This window comes from Cervus elaphus, chromosome 20 (assembly GCF_910594005.1).
Source record: "Cervus elaphus chromosome 20, mCerEla1.1, whole genome shotgun sequence".
NCBI lineage: Eukaryota > Metazoa > Chordata > Mammalia > Artiodactyla > Cervidae > Cervus > Cervus elaphus.
In genome coordinates, this window is record NC_057834.1 from 26,704,338 (window position 1) to 26,723,252 (window position 18,915).

At 42.2% G+C, this 18,915-nt stretch overlaps 1 protein-coding gene across 1 annotated transcript in view; it reads left to right on the top strand.

Annotated features, from left to right (window-relative positions):
- The first annotated feature begins 4,778 nt into the window (after nt 1–4,778).
- Nucleotides 4,779–18,915, top strand: part of ALDH9A1 (aldehyde dehydrogenase 9 family member A1) — a 29,478-nt gene continuing 15,341 nt past the window's right edge. Inside the window, exons 1-4 of the mRNA XM_043876966.1 lie at nt 4,779–5,013; nt 7,003–7,148; nt 16,506–16,635; nt 17,456–17,590. Coding sequence (XP_043732901.1) covers nt 4,827–5,013; nt 7,003–7,148; nt 16,506–16,635; nt 17,456–17,590 — 598 coding nt within the window. The 5' untranslated portion in view covers nt 4,779–4,826. The remainder of the gene's footprint in view (nt 5,014–7,002; nt 7,149–16,505; nt 16,636–17,455; nt 17,591–18,915) is intronic.

Below are 18,915 nucleotides of genomic sequence, written 5' to 3' on the forward strand. Positions count from 1 at the left end.
CTCTATGTGTAAGTTAAATAAGCAGGTGACAATATACAGCCTTGATGTACTCCTTTTCCTATTTGGAACCAGTCTGTTGTTTCATGTCCAGTTCTAACTGTTGCTTCCTGACCTGCATACAGGTTTCTCAAGAGGCAGGTCAGGTGGTCTGGTATTCCCATCTCTTTCAGAGTTTTCCACAGTTTATTGTGATCCACACAGTCAAAGGCTTTGGCATAGTCAATAAAGCAGAAATAGATGTTTTTCTGGAACTTTCTTGCTTTTTTGATGATCCAGCGAATGCTGGCAATTTGACCTCTGGTTCCTCTGCCTTTTCTAAAACCAGCTTGAAATAAATAAATAAATAAATAAATAAAACCAGCTTGAACATCTGGAAGTTCACGGTTCACGTACTGCTGAAGCCTGGCTTGGAGAATTTTGAGCATTACTTTACTAGCGTTTGAGATGAGTGCAACTGTGCGGTAGTTTGAGCATTCTTTGGCATTGCCTTTCTTTGGGATTAGAATGAAAACTGCCCTTTTCCAGTCCTGTGGTCACTGCTGAGTTTTCCAAATTTGCTGACATATTGAGTGCAGCACTTTCATTGCATCATCTTTCAGGATTTAAAATAGCTCAAGAATATTCAATGTTCAGACTACCACACAATTGCACTCATCTCACACGCTAGTAAAGTAATGCTGAAAATCCTCCAAGGTAGGCTTCAACAATACATGAACCGTGAACTTCCAGATGTTCAAGCTGGGTTTAGAAAAGGGAGAGGAACCAGAGATCAAATTGTCAACATCCACTGGATCATAGAAAAAGTAAGAGAGTTCCAGAAAAACATCTACTTCTGCTTCATTGACTATGCTAAAGCCTTTGATTGTGTGGATCACAATAAACTGTGGAAAATTCTTCAAGAGATGAGAATACCAGACTACCTTACCTGCCTACTGAGAAATCTGTATGCAGGTCAAGAAACAATAGTTAGAACTGGACATGGAACAATGGACTGGTTCCTATTGGGAAAGGAGTACGTCAAGGCTGTATATTGTCACCCTGCTTATTTAACTTATATACAGAGTACATCTTGTGAAATGCTGGGCTGGATAAAGCACAAGCTGGAATCAAGATTGCTGGGAGAAATATCAATAACCTCAGATATGCAGATGACTCCACTCTTAACGGCACAAAGTGAAGAGGAACTAAAGAGCCTCTTGATGAAAGTGAAAGAGCTGGGTTAAGACTCAACATTCCAAAAGCTAAGATCATGGCATCCAGTCCCATCACTTCATGGCAAATAGATGGGCAACAATGGAAACAGTGAGAGACTTTATAGTTTTTGGGGTTCCAAAATCACTGCAGATGGTGACTGCAGCCATGAAATTAAAAAATGTTTGCTCATTGGAAGAAAAGCTGTCACCAACCTAGACAGCATATTAAAAAGCAAAGACATTATTTTGCTGACAAAGATCTGTCTAGTCAAAGCTATGGTTTTTCCAGTAGTCAAGTATGGATGTGAGAGTTGGACTGTAAAGAAAGCTGAGCGCCAAAGAATTAATGCTTTTGGACTGTGGTGCTGGAGAAGACTCTTGAGAGTCCCTAGGACTGCAAGGAGATCGAACCAGTCAATCCTAAAGGAAATCAGTCCTGAATATTCTTTGGAAGGACTGATGGTGAAGTGAAGCTCCAATACTTTGTCCACCTGATGCAAAAAACTGACTCATTGGAAAAGACCCTGATGCTGGGCAAGACTGAAGGCAGGAGGAGAAGGGGACGACAGAGGGTGAGATGGCTGGATGGCATCTCTGACTTGATACACGTGATTTTGAGCAAGCTCTGGGAATTGGTGATGATGGACAGGGAAGCTTGGCGTGCTATAGTCCATGGGATTGCAAAGTGTCACACATGATTGAGTGACTGAACTGAAAATTGTGAAGTGAGAGAATCCTGAAGAAGCTGTAGAAAGCCTGGCCTAAAAAATTTTGTTAAAATAAAACAAACCCAGGGCTCCCTGATTGTGAAATAAGGCTGCAAAAGCTGAATAATCCTCAAAGAAGGACTCCATAACACCTATTTTAGAACTTGTACTTATCACAGTTTCCTAGAATTTTGGTTAGTACGTGTGTTGATGTACTTTTGTTAGTATTTCTTCTGTTTGAGCTTGATTGGACTTCTTGGATTGGAAAATTTATAATTTTCATGAAATTTAGAAAAGGGTGGGGCTTCTCACAAGTAAATAGTCTGCCTACAATGCAGGAGCCACAAGGGACGTGGGTTTGATCCCTGAGTAGGGAAGATCCCCTGGAAGAAGGAATGGCAACCCACTCTAGTATTCTTGCCTGGAGAGTGGCTAACAGAGGAGCCTGTTGCGCTGTAGAGTGTGGGATTGCAAAGAATCGGACATAACAGAAGCAACTTAGCACACACTGCACTTGAAGACTCCTTACTCGCTAAACTTTAAGTCTCATCTCCCAACTTGACTTCAAAGCATTTTCCAAAGTGTTTATCAGTTGTCACTTGAAAAAACAGTGCTACATTCAAATAAGATTGGGAAATCATAGGTTATAACATTGAACAAATTTCTTTCTTCTATTATTTTTTATTGAAGTATAATCAACTTAAAATATAACATTAGCTTCAGGTGTACAACAGAGTGACTTGATATTTCTATACATTATAAAATGATCACCACTTTAAGACTGGTTACCATATGTTACCATACAAAGTTATTGCAATGTTATTGATTCTATCACCTATGCTGTACATCATACTCCTGTGACTCTTTTATTTTGTAACTGGAAGTTTGTACTTCTAATCTCCCTCACTTGTTTTGAACAGATTTCTTTACTTCAGCACTTACTTGAGCTCTAAATGTGGTAATAATTATTGTTAATTTCCAGGAGAAGGATATATTAAGTAGAATCTTTTTTTTTTTTTAATAAGGAACATCTTCCAAAATCAGTGTTCCAAGAGTCATAATTTGGAAACAAAGCTTAGTTGTTTTGAGTGTGGTTCAAGGACTACATGAGTCACCTGCATCAGAACTGTCTGGATGCTTTTTATGGCATACAAGATGGTAGCTACGTCTCCATATGTCTGAAGCTGCTCTATGAGAAGATAAAGGAGAGCAGTCTTTGAAAGAACACGGAGAAATTAACCTGTGAGAGTGTCAGAGCAGAAGCACCGGGGGGGCCTCTTTCTAACGCTATAGGGCCACTGTATTATTGCTGCACGCTTTAGCATGTTCTACAATAGAGAAATCAATGTCTTTCTTCCATAAGCATCTGCTAGCTTTGCCTTTGATAATCCAACCAAGCTTGCTGCTGCTGCTGTGTAGTTGCTCAGTCGTGTCTGACTCTGCGACCCCGTGGACTGCAGCCCGCCAGGCTCCTCTGTCCATGGGACTCTCCAGGCAAGAACACTGGAGTGGGTTGCCATGCCCTCCTCCAGGGCATCTTCCTGATCCAGGGAACGATCCCTGGTCTCCTGCATTGCAGGCAGATTCTTTACCAGTGCCACCAGGGAAGCCCAACCAAACATAACACCTAATTAATTCAGAGGTAAAGAAAATTAATTCAGAAGTAAAATTAATTTACCAAGTCACTTTGTTACTAATTATGGTGTGATTAATTTAACTCTTCTCTGTTGTCATATGGAATAGATTTCTCTGTTGTGCTTTCCTGCTAAAGTAAAAAAAAAGAAAAAGAAAAAGAACTCTCTTTTCAAAGTCTGTGTTACCTATTCGAACTTAAAACTCTTTGTTTTAAACACTGATCTGGAAGAACAAAGAAGTGTAAACCTCATTATCTGTATGAAGATTGAGATTTGGAAGATGTGTACCAGATAATCTAAGAGAGTTATAACATGCTCAGCTAGGAGATATTGATAAACAGATAAATAAATATATACTTCCCTGGTTGCTCGACGGCAAACAATCTGCCTGCAATTTAGGAGAGCTGGGTCCCATGCCTGGGTTGGGAAGGTCCCTTGGAGGAGGGAATGGGTACCCACTCCGGTATTCTTGCCTGGAAAATCCCATGGACAGAGGAGCCTGGCGGACTACAGTTCTTGGGGTCGCAAAGAGCCAGACAGGACTGAGCAACTAACACTTTCACTTTCTTTCATCTCACACACACACACACACACACACACACACACACACGCCCTGGCGTGGCAAGTGTGGTCTTTTGATCTCAGTTCGTCCATCAGGGGTTCAACGGTGCCTAGTGCAGTGGAAACGGGGAGTCCCAACCCCTGATCTCTCTTTTCCTTAGACGGAACGATCAGAAGATCCTAGGCTGATTACATATTGTGATGTATCTGAAAACTCTTGTTTTAAATACTGATCCGGAAGAAGAAACAGAAAAATGAGACAGTGAGGGGAAGAGAGCGCGTGTGTGTGCGTGCGCGTGTGTGTGCGTGCGTCTGTGTGAAAGCCTCTGGTGTGCCACCCAGCCTCTAGGCTAAGCGAGGGGCGGACCTGGACCTGGATTAGCCTACTGACCGTCCGGAAAAGTCTCGCAAACTCCGACCCGGGAGGCCGGCCCTTGTCTGGAGGCCCCTCAGCTCCAGTCCGGGCGCGCCACGCCCCTCAGGCCGCATCTTGCCCCGCCTCCCGGTGCCCCTTCCCTCCCGTGACCCCGCCCCTCCCGTGACCCCGCCTCCCCGCTGCCCCACCTCCAGGCCTCATATTGCCCCGCCTCCCGCTGCCCCGCCCCCCGCGACCCCGCCCCTCCCCGCTGCCCCACCCCCGCCCCAGGCCTCATATTGCCCCGCCCCCGCCATCCCCGCGCCTCCCTGGCCCCGCCCCTCAGGCTTGGCCCTCTCCGCCGCTCCTGCCCCCCATGTTTGTCCGAGCTGGCCTGGCTGCACTGTCTACACTTTCTCGCACCCTCAGACCTGCTTCTGCTCCGATCGCCACCATGAGCACTGGCACCTTCCTCGTGTCGCAGCCGCTCAATTACCGCGGCGGGGCCCGCGTGGAGCCAGTGGACGCCTCCGGCACCGAGAAGGCTTTCGAGCCAGCAACCGGTAACGGGTCGGAGACCAGGCGCTAGGGACGGGTCGAGGGACGCGGCGGGAGCCAGGGTAGGGGCGAGGCTGTGGCGCGGATCGACGCCCCCCCCCCCCCCCCCCAGGGGTGAAACCTATTCTAACTTCTGAACCTTCGTGTAGTGCATTGAGCAGACGCTTATTGAGCACGGGTATTCATGGGGTCGCAAAGAGTCGGACACGACTGAGCGACTGAACTGAACTGAACCGAAGTGATGGTGTAGAGTATAAAGTTATCTGTGTAGGCAGCTGAGGATGCTGCGCAAACTCGAGAGCGTCTGGACCGCGGCAGGAAGGAGTCGTAGAAAAGGGGAGCAGCTCGTGAGTTGCGCGGTGGGGTCAGGGTTAATTTCACAGTCGCCTGTACAGAGTCCACAGAGCCCCGGTGTGTAAGGTAGTGTCTTCGTGTTAATTATTAAATTTTAAAGGTAGGGCCTCAGTAATGTCTCCAACGGTGCACTTAGAAGAGTTCTAGAAGGACAGGGTGAAAAGAAATACTTGTGCCAAAATGGAGGAGCATGCACAGATGGTTGTAATGAGCGTGCATGATTACTTTGTTGCCGTCCCCTAGTGTTAAAGTATTCCCGGACACGAACCAAAGCTGAGAAAGGGAAATAAAAAATTCTGCTTTCATCCAGTGCTTGATGTGTGCCGAGCACTGTGCCAGGCCCTGGAAATTCCAAAGATCAGAAAGCAAATGAGGAAGAGGTTTTTTTGTTTTTGTTTTGCTTGTTTTGCTAGGTTTAATGTATATGAGGAGAGAAATATAAATGTTTGTGCAAATCAAATAGTATATCCCCAGAGGGATAAAACTGAATTTCCAGAGACTGGAGAATTTAGGTGTGATCAATTACAGTAAACCATAGAGCAGGGACTAATCAGAGCAGGAAGGGGCCACAGCCACCATCAGGCTCTAATCCTTTAGGCCTCTTGATTTCCCACTCCCATATTGACAACAAAAGAAAGAAAAATTGCTCTTTATTTTAACTGCCTACAGTATGTGATGTGTAACTCTTAGCCACGGCCTCTATCAATTTGCTACTCAAATTTATAATAAAAATTACAGGTTTGTGAAATCTCTGGAAAAAGCAGAGTCCCAAATGTTCTTGTGGGAGGGGAAACCCTTAACTGACGTCCTAGAGATTTCTTTTTAGTAGTGTCAGTCACAACCCTTAGGATTTGGGTCTAGAAAAACTGATCATTTCATATTTTGCCCAGTGTAGGGAATAGGATTGAAGTAAGAAAATGAAATGGGCTTCTGACGTGGGTTCCATCCCTGGTTCTGGAAGATCCCCTGGACTTGGAAATGGCAACCCACTCCAGTATTCTTGCCTGGAAAATCCCATGGGCAGAGGAGCCTGGCAGGCTACAGTCCATGAGGTCGTAAAGAGTTGGACATGACTTAGCGACTAAACAACAAAAACAAGAAAATTTGAGATTGGGATTTTTTTCCCTCATATTTGAGAAAAAAATTTTCTTGCTTTTAGGAATATCTTTTCTTGATACTCTGTTTATTAACCATGTTCATCAAGTATCAGTAGTATTATATGACTTACATAGAACACAGACTAGTGATTTAAAATCAGAGTTCATAGCCCAGGAGACTGAATACTTTGATTTTGCGAGACCTCTGAGATTATGAAACATTGTTAAGGAGCACTGTGAAATAATTGATAGGAAGTTAACGTTAGTAAACCCAAGTGTAAAATCGAGGCGGGCAGGAGTTCTTACCCCAAAGTTCAAGGTGTGCTAGGCAAGAGACACAGTCAGTACATTTTTCTGAAGACAAGTCTTCAACTTTTATTAGATTCTTTAAAAGATAAGCTGTTGGTTTAGGGGTAGTCACTAAATCAGACTATACTGAAAAACAGGAAGAGGATCACTAAAAGGAAAACGGATACACAATACTTTATTTAAAATATGTGGCAAACACTTGAAATTTAACACTGACTTTCCCTGTATTTATAGGTAGAGTGATAGCTACTTTCACATGTTCAGGAGAAAAGGAAGTAAACTTGGCTGTTCAAGATGCAAAGGCTGCCTTTAAAATATGGAGTAAAAAATCTGGCATGGAGCGTTGCCGAATCCTTTTGGAGGCTGCCAGGATAATAAGGGTATGTTTTAATTTAATCTCTTCCAGAAAAGTCCTCTTGCATTGCTCTGTGACTTTTTGTGTGTGTGATGATTTACAATTAAACTGATGCATTATTAAGTGATACCTTTTAAGGATGAGATCCAAAAACATTTCTATACGCTCACCTTGGTATGTACAACAAGCTTTCCTTCAGTGATTTCTTTCTGGCTCTTGGCTCCTTGTGACATCTCCCTGGGCAGGCTTTCTTTTCCTTCTTTGTTGTAATGATAATGTATCCTTTGTAGCTTGTCTCCTTTTCTTTTTAACTGTGTGTACTTGTTCCCTTTTTACTGTTTCCTCTGATGACTCTTCAGGTTCACTTTCTTTTTCAGGTTAATTTTCTGCCTTAGTTGCCTGGAATATTCCATAAATTCATTCCTGTTCCCCTCTTATGAAATAAAGTTTAGCTTTTTACAGTCTTAAAAGGCAAAAGTACTAGATTGTCTTTACAGAAAATTAGAAAATTCAGAGGATATACACCAAAATGTAAATCAGGGATATCTCTCAGTGTAGGACTGTGGTGATTTTTTTCCTTATCAGTGTGTTATGTCAGAAACTGGGGGACTGAGAGTTACCCTGTTTGCAAGGTTATATTGCAAGGGTATTCTGACAAGAAACATAAAGTTTTCTGGATTAGAGAGAGAGAGTTTATTACTCACAGTAAAATACTTTAGCACTAGTTTCCTGAGCCCCAGTCCTCATGCAGTGATGCAATAAAAGTCAGATGTTATCCTGTTGCATACAATGGGTTGCATTGTAGGAGAGGAACCCTAAAATTATGAGACTCAACTCATAAGGGGCACATCTGCCCATTCTCTCCTTTGGAGAAAGGTTACTTGTTAAGGTTAATGAGATGTTACTCACTGAGCAGATCTCCAAGGTTAAGGGGAAAGGTATCACTAGATTTATTACCCTGGAATGTAAAGCAGATGTCTCCAAGAACAGGAAGTAGAGAGCTTTATATCTCCACATCTTTTCAGAGACCTCCATCTTTAGGGAGATGCTGTCTCTGCCTTCCAAGGCCTTTACTTTTCAGTCAGCTTGCTTGCCAGTGGCCTTTGCAGAAAGCCTGCACCATGCACTAATGTCAAAATATTCCTGGAGAATTTTCTCCCAACAAGGTATTTTCTTTTATCAAAATTTATTTTTAATTTGGTAGATTAAAAGTAGCAACTCAAAGCTGATAATTTATTATTCTAATTTGCCTCTCACTTTTGCTTGTGCATAAGCATTTGGGTTCTTTTACCTTCTTAAGAACTGGCTCTTTTATTATTATAAAATTATTTTAAAAATCCTGAGTAGTACCTATTTTTTTTTGCTCTGAAATCGACTATCTAATGTTAATTTTCTTTTCCTTTAAACTCTTCATTCCATTTTCTTTAATATTTCATATTATATTTTTACAGTCAAAAATATATTACTGTCTTTCTCGAAAGCTCTTGTCTGATGATCATGCCCTGAATCTATCTTTGCTGTTGTTTTTGTTCAGTCACTAAGTCCTGTCTGACTTTTTGCAATCCCATGGACTTTAGCTCTAAAGTCCATGGGATTTCCCAGGCAAGAATTCTAGAGTGGGTTGCCATTTCCTTCTCAAGGGGATCTTCCTGGACTGATGATCAAACCTGCATCTCCTGCATTGGCAGGCAGATTCTTTAGCCCTGAGCCACCAGGGAAGCCCTGGATTTGCCTTTACCTGAAATTATTCTATAACTGAACAGATCCCACCCTCTGACCACAACCTACAATTTAGCCCTTGGTTGTTTTCTTTCAGTGATTTTTCTAGTTAATCGTGATCTATAGTTCCTTGCCTGTTCCATTCTTAAACTATGCACAATTTTCTTCTATGAGATAAAAACATTTACATTTACTCACATTTTAGCATATCTCGTGTTCTCCATTCCTTTGGGAAGGCCCAGATGTCTATGTTACCATTGTTATTTCTGCTTGGAGAGATTTCTTTAGCATGTTTTGTAGTGCGGATTTGCTAGGGATGTTCTTTTAGCTTTTGTATGTCTGAAAGTCTTTACTTCACTTTCATTATTCGTGTATTTACATTAGTTTTAAAATTCGTGTGTATTTTTGGCTGTGCTGTCTTCACTGCTATGTGTGGGCTTTCTCTAGTCGCTGCAGGCAGGGACTGCCCTGTATTTGCAGCATGCAGGCTTCTCACTGCGGTGGTTTCTTGTGTTACAAATCATGGGCCCTAGGGCTTGCAGGCTTTAGTCGTTGCTATTGTTAGGGCTCAGTACGCGAAGCCTGTGGGCTCTGGAGTGGCGCATGGGCTTAGTTGCCCCGAGGCATGTGAAATCTTCCTGGACCAGGGATCAAAGCCATATCCCCTGAATTGCAGGCGGATTCTTTACCACTGGACCACCTGGGATGTCCTTGCCTTCATTTTGAAAAAGAGTTCTAGATAAAATAATTCTAGATTGACAGTTTTTTCTTTCAGTACTTGAAAGATGTTGCATTGCTGTCTTCTGACTTGTTTCAGAAGAGAAGTGTGCTGTCCTTATTTTTGTTCCCCTCTATTAAGTATTTTTTACCTCTCTGGCTGCTTTTAAGATTTTCTTCTTATTACCAGTTTTAAAAAAGTTCATTGTCTTTTGATGCAATTTTCTTTATATTTCTTTTGTTTGGAGTTTCTCTTGAATTTGTACATATATAGTTAAATTTGGAAAAATTTTGGCTATTATTTCTTTAGATATTTCTTCTGCCCCCACTCTTCTATTTCCTCTTCTTCAGAGCCTCCAGTTACATATACCTTGGGCTACTTGAAACTATTCTACAGCTCACTAATGATCTGTTCATTTTTCCCCCAGTTTTTATCTCTGTGTTTCATTTTGGGTAATTTCCATTGTTATGCATAAAGTTCATCTACCTTTTCTTCCATAGTGTCTAATCTGCTGTTAATCCCATCTGGTGTATTTTTCATCTCTAGAAGTTCAATTTGAGTCTTTTTGTTGTTGTTCCATGTTGCTCCTTAACATGTTCGTGTTTTCCTCTACTTTCTTGAAAACATGGATTATAGTAATAATAACTTTTAATATCCCCATCTGCTAATTGAGACATCTGCCAGTTATGGATCTGTTTCTATTGATTGACTTTTTCCTCCTGGTTAGATGTTATATAACTTTCCTTTTTTGCATGACTGTTTTTTTTTTTCCTCCTGGTTAAATGTTATATAACTTTCCTATCTTTTGCATGTCTAGTAATTTGTGATCACTAGACATTGTGAATTTTATATGTTGGATGCTGAATATTCTTGTACTTGAAAACATATTAATGAGCTTTGCTCTGGGACACAGTGAAGTTAACTTGGAATTAGTTTGATCCTTGCAAGACTTGTTTCTGTGCTTTGTTAGGTGTGATCAGAACAGCTAATTTCCCCCACTATTGAATACCCTTCTGAATACCTAGCTTGATGCTCTGTGTACTAGTGAGGTTTTTCTTAACGTGGCTGGTGGGCACATGAACTATTCATGCCCCTGTGTGAGCTCTGGGGATTTTTTTTTTTTTCACCTTCTTGGTTAGTTTTTTCCTAGCCTTGGGTAGTGTCCTCACACTGACCAGTTCTCAGATGAAGGCTTAAGGGGGATCTCTGGGATTCTTCTGTGTAGCTGTCTTCTCTCTCGTACCTAGAGTAAATACTGTAGGCATCACATAGTCCTTGAACTCCCAACCTGTTTCCTCAACTCCGAGTGTCTGTTGGGCCCCACGTAAGGCCCTCTTACTGGCTCTCTGATAGAGACTCTTTCCAGGCAGCAGGCAAGAACACATGTAGGGCTCACCTCATTTGTTTCCTTCTCCCAGGATCACTGTCCTGAGCTGTCCAATGTTCAGTGTCTGAAAATTGTTGTTTTGTGTATTTTATCTGGTATTTTTAGTTGCTCAAGGATGGAGCCTAAATCTGATCCCTATTACTCTACCTTAGCCGGAAGCCCATTGACTCCTAGTGAAATGAACAGTTTTCTGTATGTGTATTAGTCTTACGTTTCCCTTTTCACTTTGAATCTTTTGATGCTTTTTATCAAATTGTAAAGATCTTAATGGTAGGTGCCAATCATTTCTAAGTTGGAGCCTCCTTAGGAAAGTAACTGTCATGTAGCTTTAAAAGGAGAGAGAAATGTATTTTAAAACTGTAATGTATTTTAACACTATTTACATATGGAAAAGATTGCATGTGTAGATTATGCACTTGCCTTCAGGCACTCTTTTGCTCAGCTCTGCCTCTTGAAGCAAGCAGGGGCTCAGGCTTATTAAGGTTTAATGGGCACGTCTTTGCTCATGCGGTTCTTTTATAAAAGCTAGACACTTAAGCTTGCTTGGCAGTTTGAAATGAAGGAGGGGGATGGGGCTTTTCTTCTTCCCTTTCATCCAGTGGACCCGTGGTCAGGTCACATGAGAAGCGGGGTGGCCGAGAGAAGGATGGGGTAGATATGAAGCACGTGTTTCCCCAGAGATGCTTGTAGCAGTGCATTGTCATGGTGGACAGTTTTGTTTTACGGTGGCTCTGGCACCTAGAAGGGGCAGGGAACTTGCATTGTTTCCCCTTCCCCGTCTGCCCTCCTTACCCCACGAGGGTGAAGGACCCCCATCTCCCAGAACGCAGTGTTACATGTTAGAGACTCACTGGGACTGCTTGGTGGTCTCATCAGGGTCTTTTTTATGGTCCTTGTAAGGTCCGTCAGAAGGCCCCATAGTGGCTTTTTAGAAATAATCTTTTGCATGAGGATAGAGGATGCTGGAATAAGACAGGAAAAATTTCAAAAGGCCAGCCAATAGATTGAATTTTCCCTTTGAGTTGAAACCTTGCAACAGTCCTCAAAACTAATTGCCTGTCCATTCTTTACCAAAGGGAAAAAAAAAATCTTAATGAAACTTCCTTTCTTAGTAAATATTCCAAGGCTTTTCAGCAATAGTCACAGATTACTTTCTGTCTGTTCACACTTGTATTAATGTGGAAGACAACAGCATTTCACTTTTGCCAATTTAATATTTCTTCATGTGTTTGAGGTGTAACATACTGATTTCATCAGTGTGTTTATGCTGGTTAGTGAACTGGGACCTACTTCCTTTTTAGGGACTAGTTCCCCTCTTGCATTATAGAGATGAAAGTCACTTGTGGTTGATCATGCCTTTTGAAAATGTGTTTTACATTGATCATACTCAACACATCCGAGAAGTGGGATGATTCACACCTGGTTAAAGAACTGTTACATCAGAACTGATGGCTTCTTGTCTTCCTAGGTACCCTCTTTCCAGTATCAGTAACTGGGAAACAAATTAATTGTTAAAAAGCTGTTTTGGTGGGTATAGAATCAGGAAAGAGAAGGTAAATTGTTGGTTTGAAAGGCAATTTAATTTAGACTATGTTTGGATGTAAAAAAGTCATCCTTTCTGAAGAAACATGTCTATTCAGTAATTGCAGAATTTGTTTAGAACTTACTAACTTCCTTTTTAAGAAGTGAGCTCCTTGAAGGAAGAAACTGGATCTGTCCTTCTTTTTCTTAGTAAAAGTGTGAAATGATTGTCCAGCTGCACTTCACTTCATTGTTGTTCTGGGGTTTTATGCTGTTACTTCATCTGGAACATATTTCTCTGCTGTCTCCTGTGTCTAAGTCTCTGTGTTTGTGGCCTCCATTCTGCAGGCTGCAGGGGAGTTGTTCCTCTTGTTCCTGGCATCTGCGCCTCATGGATGAGGCTGGTTTAGAGGCTTGTGCGGGCTTCCTGCGGGGAGGGACTGGTTCCTGCCTACTGGTCGGTCTTATCCCTCTGGTGGGCAGGGCCGTGTCAGGGAATGTGTCTAGAGGTGGTGTTAGGCTCAGGTAGCCTTCAGGCAGCCTCTCTGCTGATGGATGGGGCTGTGTTTCCGCCCTGTTGGTTGTTTGGCCCAAGGCATCCCAGCACTGGGCCCTGTAGGCTGTTGGGGGACCAGGTCTTGGTGCCAAAATATCAGCCTTCAGGAGAGCTCATGCCAGTGAGTATTCTGTGGTACCTCTGCCACTGATGTCCTCGTCCCCACTGTAAACTAAAGCCAGCCACCCTCCGCCTTCTCAGGAGACACTCAGAGACCAGCAGGTAGGTCTGACCCAGGTTCCTGTGGAGTCACTTGCTGCTTTTTCCTTGGGTTCTGGTATGCATGAGATCGTCTGTGCGTCCTCGAAGAGTGGAGTTTTTTATCTATTCCACTCCTGTGGAGTCCCTATAGTTAAGACCTGCTGGTCTTCAAAGCCAAACGCTCTAGAGGCTCCTCCGCCTCCTCATGCCAGCCTTCCAGCCTGGGGTGCCTGACGTGGGGCTCAGAACTCTCACTCCTGTGGGAGAACCTCTGCAAAATAATTATTTTCCAATTTGTTGGTCACCTACCTGGGGAGTATGGGGTTTGACTAGATTACCAGTGTACTGCCCCCCATCATCTTGTTGTGACTTCTTTGTCTTTGGATGCAGAATAGCTTTTTAGGTAGATTCTGATCTTTCTTGTTGATGGCTGTTTAGCAGTTAGTTGTGATTTTGGTGTTTTCCTGGAAGGAGTTGAGCTCAAGTCCTACTCTATCATCTTTTCTGGAATCCAACAAATGTGGAATGAATGAATCAAAGCACTTCATACCTCCGGTCTTTGTAGAAATAGACCATGTCCGATTATCATTATCAAAGCGCCCTTTCCCGTATTTCATCTGTCCATGCTTTCTGAGATCTGCACCTGTTAGACACTTGTGTTAGATAGTTGTGCTAATTTCTGTTGCCATTTCATTTTGCTTCTGCTCAGCCATACTGATTGTCACTCTTAGTAAGAGATGCATCTTTTCCTTGTCAGTTGTTCAATTCATGTTTTATGTACAGATTTTGACCACGTTTTTTTTAATTAAAATCGGATCTGTAATAGCAAATACCTATTTCTTACATATTCAGATTTTCTCAATAAGTTCATTTACTCTTGGCTGTTCTCCGTCTTTGTTGCCGTGAGGACTCTTCTCCAGCTGCGCTGAGCTAGGGTTGCTTCACTGCAGCATGCCATCTTCTCATTCCAGTGGCTTCTCGTTGCAGAGCATGGGCTCCAGAGCGCATGGGCTTCAGTAGTTGTGGCACGTGGACGCAGTAGTTCCCGCTCCCCAGCTCTAGACCATAGGTCAGTGGTTGTGGCGCATAGGCCTAGGTGCTTCATGGCATGTGGCATCTTCCCAGATCAGGGATTGAACCTGTGTCTAGGAGACACAGGTTGGTGCAAAAGTAATTGCAGTTTTGCATTGTTGAACTTTGCCATTTGATCCTGGATTACATTCTTAAATGTGATTATGTTATATATCATTTCAATGTGCATTTCTCTCTTTGTGTTTTTTTTTTTGCTAATGACTTATTGCTTGCTGTTTATTTTATATTTATTTTAGACTATAGAAATGATGTTAGACAGAAAGCAAATTCGAGTGACTTTTTTTATTAGAGTTCAAAATGGGTCATAAAGGAGTGGAGACAACTTGCAACAACCTGTTTGGCCTAGGAACTGCTAATGAATATACAGTGCAGTGGTGGTTCAAGAGGTTTTGCAGAGGAGATGAGAGTCTTGAGGATGAGGAGCATAGTGGCTGGCCATCGGAAGATGACAATGACCAATTAAGAGCCATTATCGAAACTGATCCTCTTACAGCTACACGAGAAATTGTGCAAGAACTCAAAGTTGATCATTCTATGTTCATTTGGCGTTTGAAGCAAATTGGAAAGGTGAAAACACTTGATGAGTGGGGGCCTCATGAGCTGACCAAAAATTTAAAAAATCGTCGTTTTGAAGTGTTGTCCTCCCATAGTCTGTGCAACAACAAACCATTTCTTGGTCAGAATGTGATGTGTGATGAAAAGTGGATTTTATATGACAACCAGCAACAACCAGCTCAGTGGCTGGACCAAGAAGAAGCACCAGAGCGCGTCCCAAAGCCAAATTTGCACCCAGAAAAGGTCATGGTCATTGTTAGGTGGTCTGCTGCCGGTCTGATCCACTATAGCTTTCTAAGTCCTGGCAAAACCACTACATCTGAGAAGTATGCCCAACAAATTGATGTGATACACTGAAAACTGCAATGCCTGCAGCTGGTATTGGTCAATAGAAAGGGCCCAGTTCTTCTCCATGACAATGCCCGACTGCATATTGTACAACTAAAAGTTGTACAGACTTCAAAAGTTGAGAGAATTGGGCTTCATTTGCCATCGTCACCTGACCTCTTGCCAACAGATGACTACTTCTTCAAGCATCTTGACAACTTTTTGCAGGGAAAATGCTTTCACAACCAGCAAGAAGCAGAAAATGCTTTCCAGGAGTTTGTTGAATCCTGAAGTATGGATTTTTATGCTACAAGAATAAACAAGCTTATTTCTTGTTGGCAAAAATGTGTTGATTGTCATGGTTCCTATTTTGATTAGTAAAGATGTATGTGAGCCTAGTTATAGTGATTTAAAATGCATGGTCCAAAATTGCAGTTACTTTTGTAGCAACCTAATATTTTGGCTGGTGGATTCTTTACCACTGAGCCACCAGGGAAACCCCCATATTCAAGTTTTTCATCTCCTTTGGGCACATTATTTAATTTTTCAGGTCTAATTTACAAAATCTTTTTGTTCATTTTTGGGCCATTTGTAGTACCTCTAAGCTGTGTGACCTACATCTGGAAACAGAATTTGAAATGACAGTTGATGAGTAATGAGCATCAGAAAATAATTATCTTGTGATTTTGGCATGCTGCATTTCTTTGGGTGAATTAAACCCGTTTGTGGTGATGTGTATTTGGCTGTTTTGTACAGTTTTCCTAAGGATTCTTTGTTCTTACTGTATACTTGCAGTGTGTTAGTTGCTCAGTCTTGTCCGACTCTTTGCGACCCCATGGACTGCATTCCTCCAGGTTCCTCTGTCCATGGAATTCTCCAGGCAAGAATATTGGAGTGGGTTTCCATTCCCTTCTCCAGGGGATCTTCCTGACCCAGGGATCAAACTCAGGTGTCCTGTATTGCAGGCAGATTCTTTACTGTCTGAGCCACCAGGAAAATCTCATGCACAAATATCTGTACATATTTGTGCAAGAGTACGTATACAATATTTCTCAAAACAGTCCTTTTCTAATTAATCTTGGGATGAGGTGTTGGTCCTGTATCTGTGACACTTACTTGATGGGGAGAACAGGGTGCTGTTTAGCAATAACTTTCATCTCTTCCAGATGTCACAGCCATTCCTTTTTGTTGGGAGTTCAAGCTGTTACTGTTTTTAAAAATTAGGCAATGTGTTCTGTTTTGATTGTTGAATATGTTGAGGTGTATGGTAATTTGTCTTCAGTCTGGTCCTCTGTTTTGCCCAAAGGAACGGAGGGATGACATTGCCACTGTGGAGACGATCAACAATGGCAAGTCCATCTTTGAGGCCCGCTGGGACATTGACACTTCCTGGCAGTGTCTGGAATACTATGCAGGCTTGGCGGGGTCCATGGCCGGTAAGCCCAGCTTAAAGGAAGTGGGGAGCGGAGCCTGGAGGAGTAGGGGACAGATTTTGGAATTAAGACAGACCTGACTTAGAATCTTGGACTTAACACTCTCTACCTGGGTGTCACTGAGAATTACTGTATCTTTATTTAAACGGAAGGTCATCCCTATCTTCTTGGTTATTAGAAGGACTAGATGAGATGATGTATTCGGTTGTAGTTTTTCCATACAGTGTTATGGAAAACAGTCCATAACACTGTATGGAAAAACCTGAACAAACTTTTTGCCCAACCCAATATATAAAGCACCTAACCTTTTAGCTGAGGTGTAGACAAGGTTGTGGAAAAACCAATTCTTGCAAGACTCAGTGAGTACATTATATATATTAGTTTTACTTACTCAGCAAAAAATTTTCTTTTACTGTCTAGGAAGTGTCCATCAGTTCACATGTTGGCTGGGTTAGCCAGGCTCAGGAGGTCAGTGGGGAGTGAGAAGGCTGAGGTTCAGGGTCCTTGGACTGTTTAGCTGCCAAGTCTTTCCCCATTTCTGTTCCATTTCATCTGAGTTATGTAGTGGATGCTTGGTAAGCTTTTAGAGGATTATATTGAGTTGAAAGAACGTTAGCTTGAAGGATAATAAGGATTCGTTATGTGGAGAGAACATGCAGAAGCAGTGTAAGCATAACTATAATGAACTAAAGACCAGAGGCACGGTGAGCCCAGGGGCTGGGGGATGGAGGTGGTTGTCTGACGAGGCCAGGGTGAGTCCAGGTACTGGGGAGCTCTTGGACAGGCGGCCCCACACTGTTCTCTGTCCTCTTTGTCCCCTCAGGCGAGCACATCCAGCTCCCCGGTGGGTCCTTTGGCTACACCAGAAGGGAACCACTAGGGGTGTGTGTTGGAATAGGAGCGTGGAACTACCCCTTTCAGATCGCCTGCTGGAAGTCGGCTCCAGCTCTGGCTTGTGGTAAGAATGGATTACTCTTCCGCCTGTGAGCTACCCTTTCTCCCTGGCATGATTTCACCCCTGCCCTGCCCCCTGGGGAGCTTTGAGCTTATACATTATTCCCATTTTTATTTATTTTTGTTTATGGGAAGGAAGGAAGTTAATTTTTGTCTTGGAGATTTTATTATTATTATTTTTTTACCATCAAATGAATTAGATTTGTGCTACTTGTAAGTTCTCTTCCTTTATGGACTAGAATTCTGAGCATCATTTTCTGTGTAGCAGGTAGCACTTGGGAGTTTGACTTCATTTAGGAAGCAGAAGGTCAACTTCTTCATTTGTGTCTTAAGAGAGAAAGACAAGGTTTCCATTAGAGAAGCTTTGGTTGATTAACAAAAAGATTTCTTACACTATTTAAAGAGAAGAATCTGTGGGAAAAGAAGACATTATGTCTTAGAAAAAGCTCTCAGGTTAAAAGAGCTCTAGTATTAAGACACTGTATTGAAATGCAGCTTTTTTCTTGATGTTGCTTCATGTTCATTTTGCACATTTCTCTGTGATAGAGGAGAAATAGGATTAAATTACTAGCCTTGCAGACTCTCATCAAATTACTTAACCTTTCTATCTTCAGTTTCAGCTTTTATAAAATGGGTCTAATCATGCCTACTTCATACTGCTGTTGCAAATGTTAAATGAGGTTAATATATGTGAAAAGCTGTAGGTATATAAGGTATTAGTAGTTGAGACATTGCAAGTGTGTGGCTTGGTCTGTTTCATGAGAGAAACTAAGAAGGGAAGAACAAGATAGGTTTACTTATTAATAGGAGAAGGAAATGGCAACCCACTCCAGTACTCTTGCCTGGAAAATCCCATGGACGGAGGAGCCTGGTAGGTCATGGTGCATGGGGTCGCAAAGAGTCGGACACGACTGAATGACTTCACTTTCACTTATTAATAATATTTTTTGGCCTAGCATTTGATGGGAAACAGGAAACAATTAGAGTTGTTTTTTTTTAATTTTTAATTTTATATTGCGTACAGCTGATTAACAGTGTTGTGATAGTTTGAGGTGGACAGTGAAGGGACTCAGCCAATCACATATACATGTATCCATTCTACCCCAAACTCCCTCCCATCCAGGCTGCCATATAACAGTGAGTAGAGTTCCGTGTGCTCTGCGGTAGGTCCTTGCTGGTTATCAGTTTGAAATATAGCAGTGTGTACATGTTGATCCCAAACTTCCTAACTACCCCTTCCCTCCATTCTTCCCCACTGGCAGCCATAAGTTAGTTTTCCAAGTCTGTGAGTCTGTTTCTGTTATTTTATAAATAAGTTCATTTGTACCA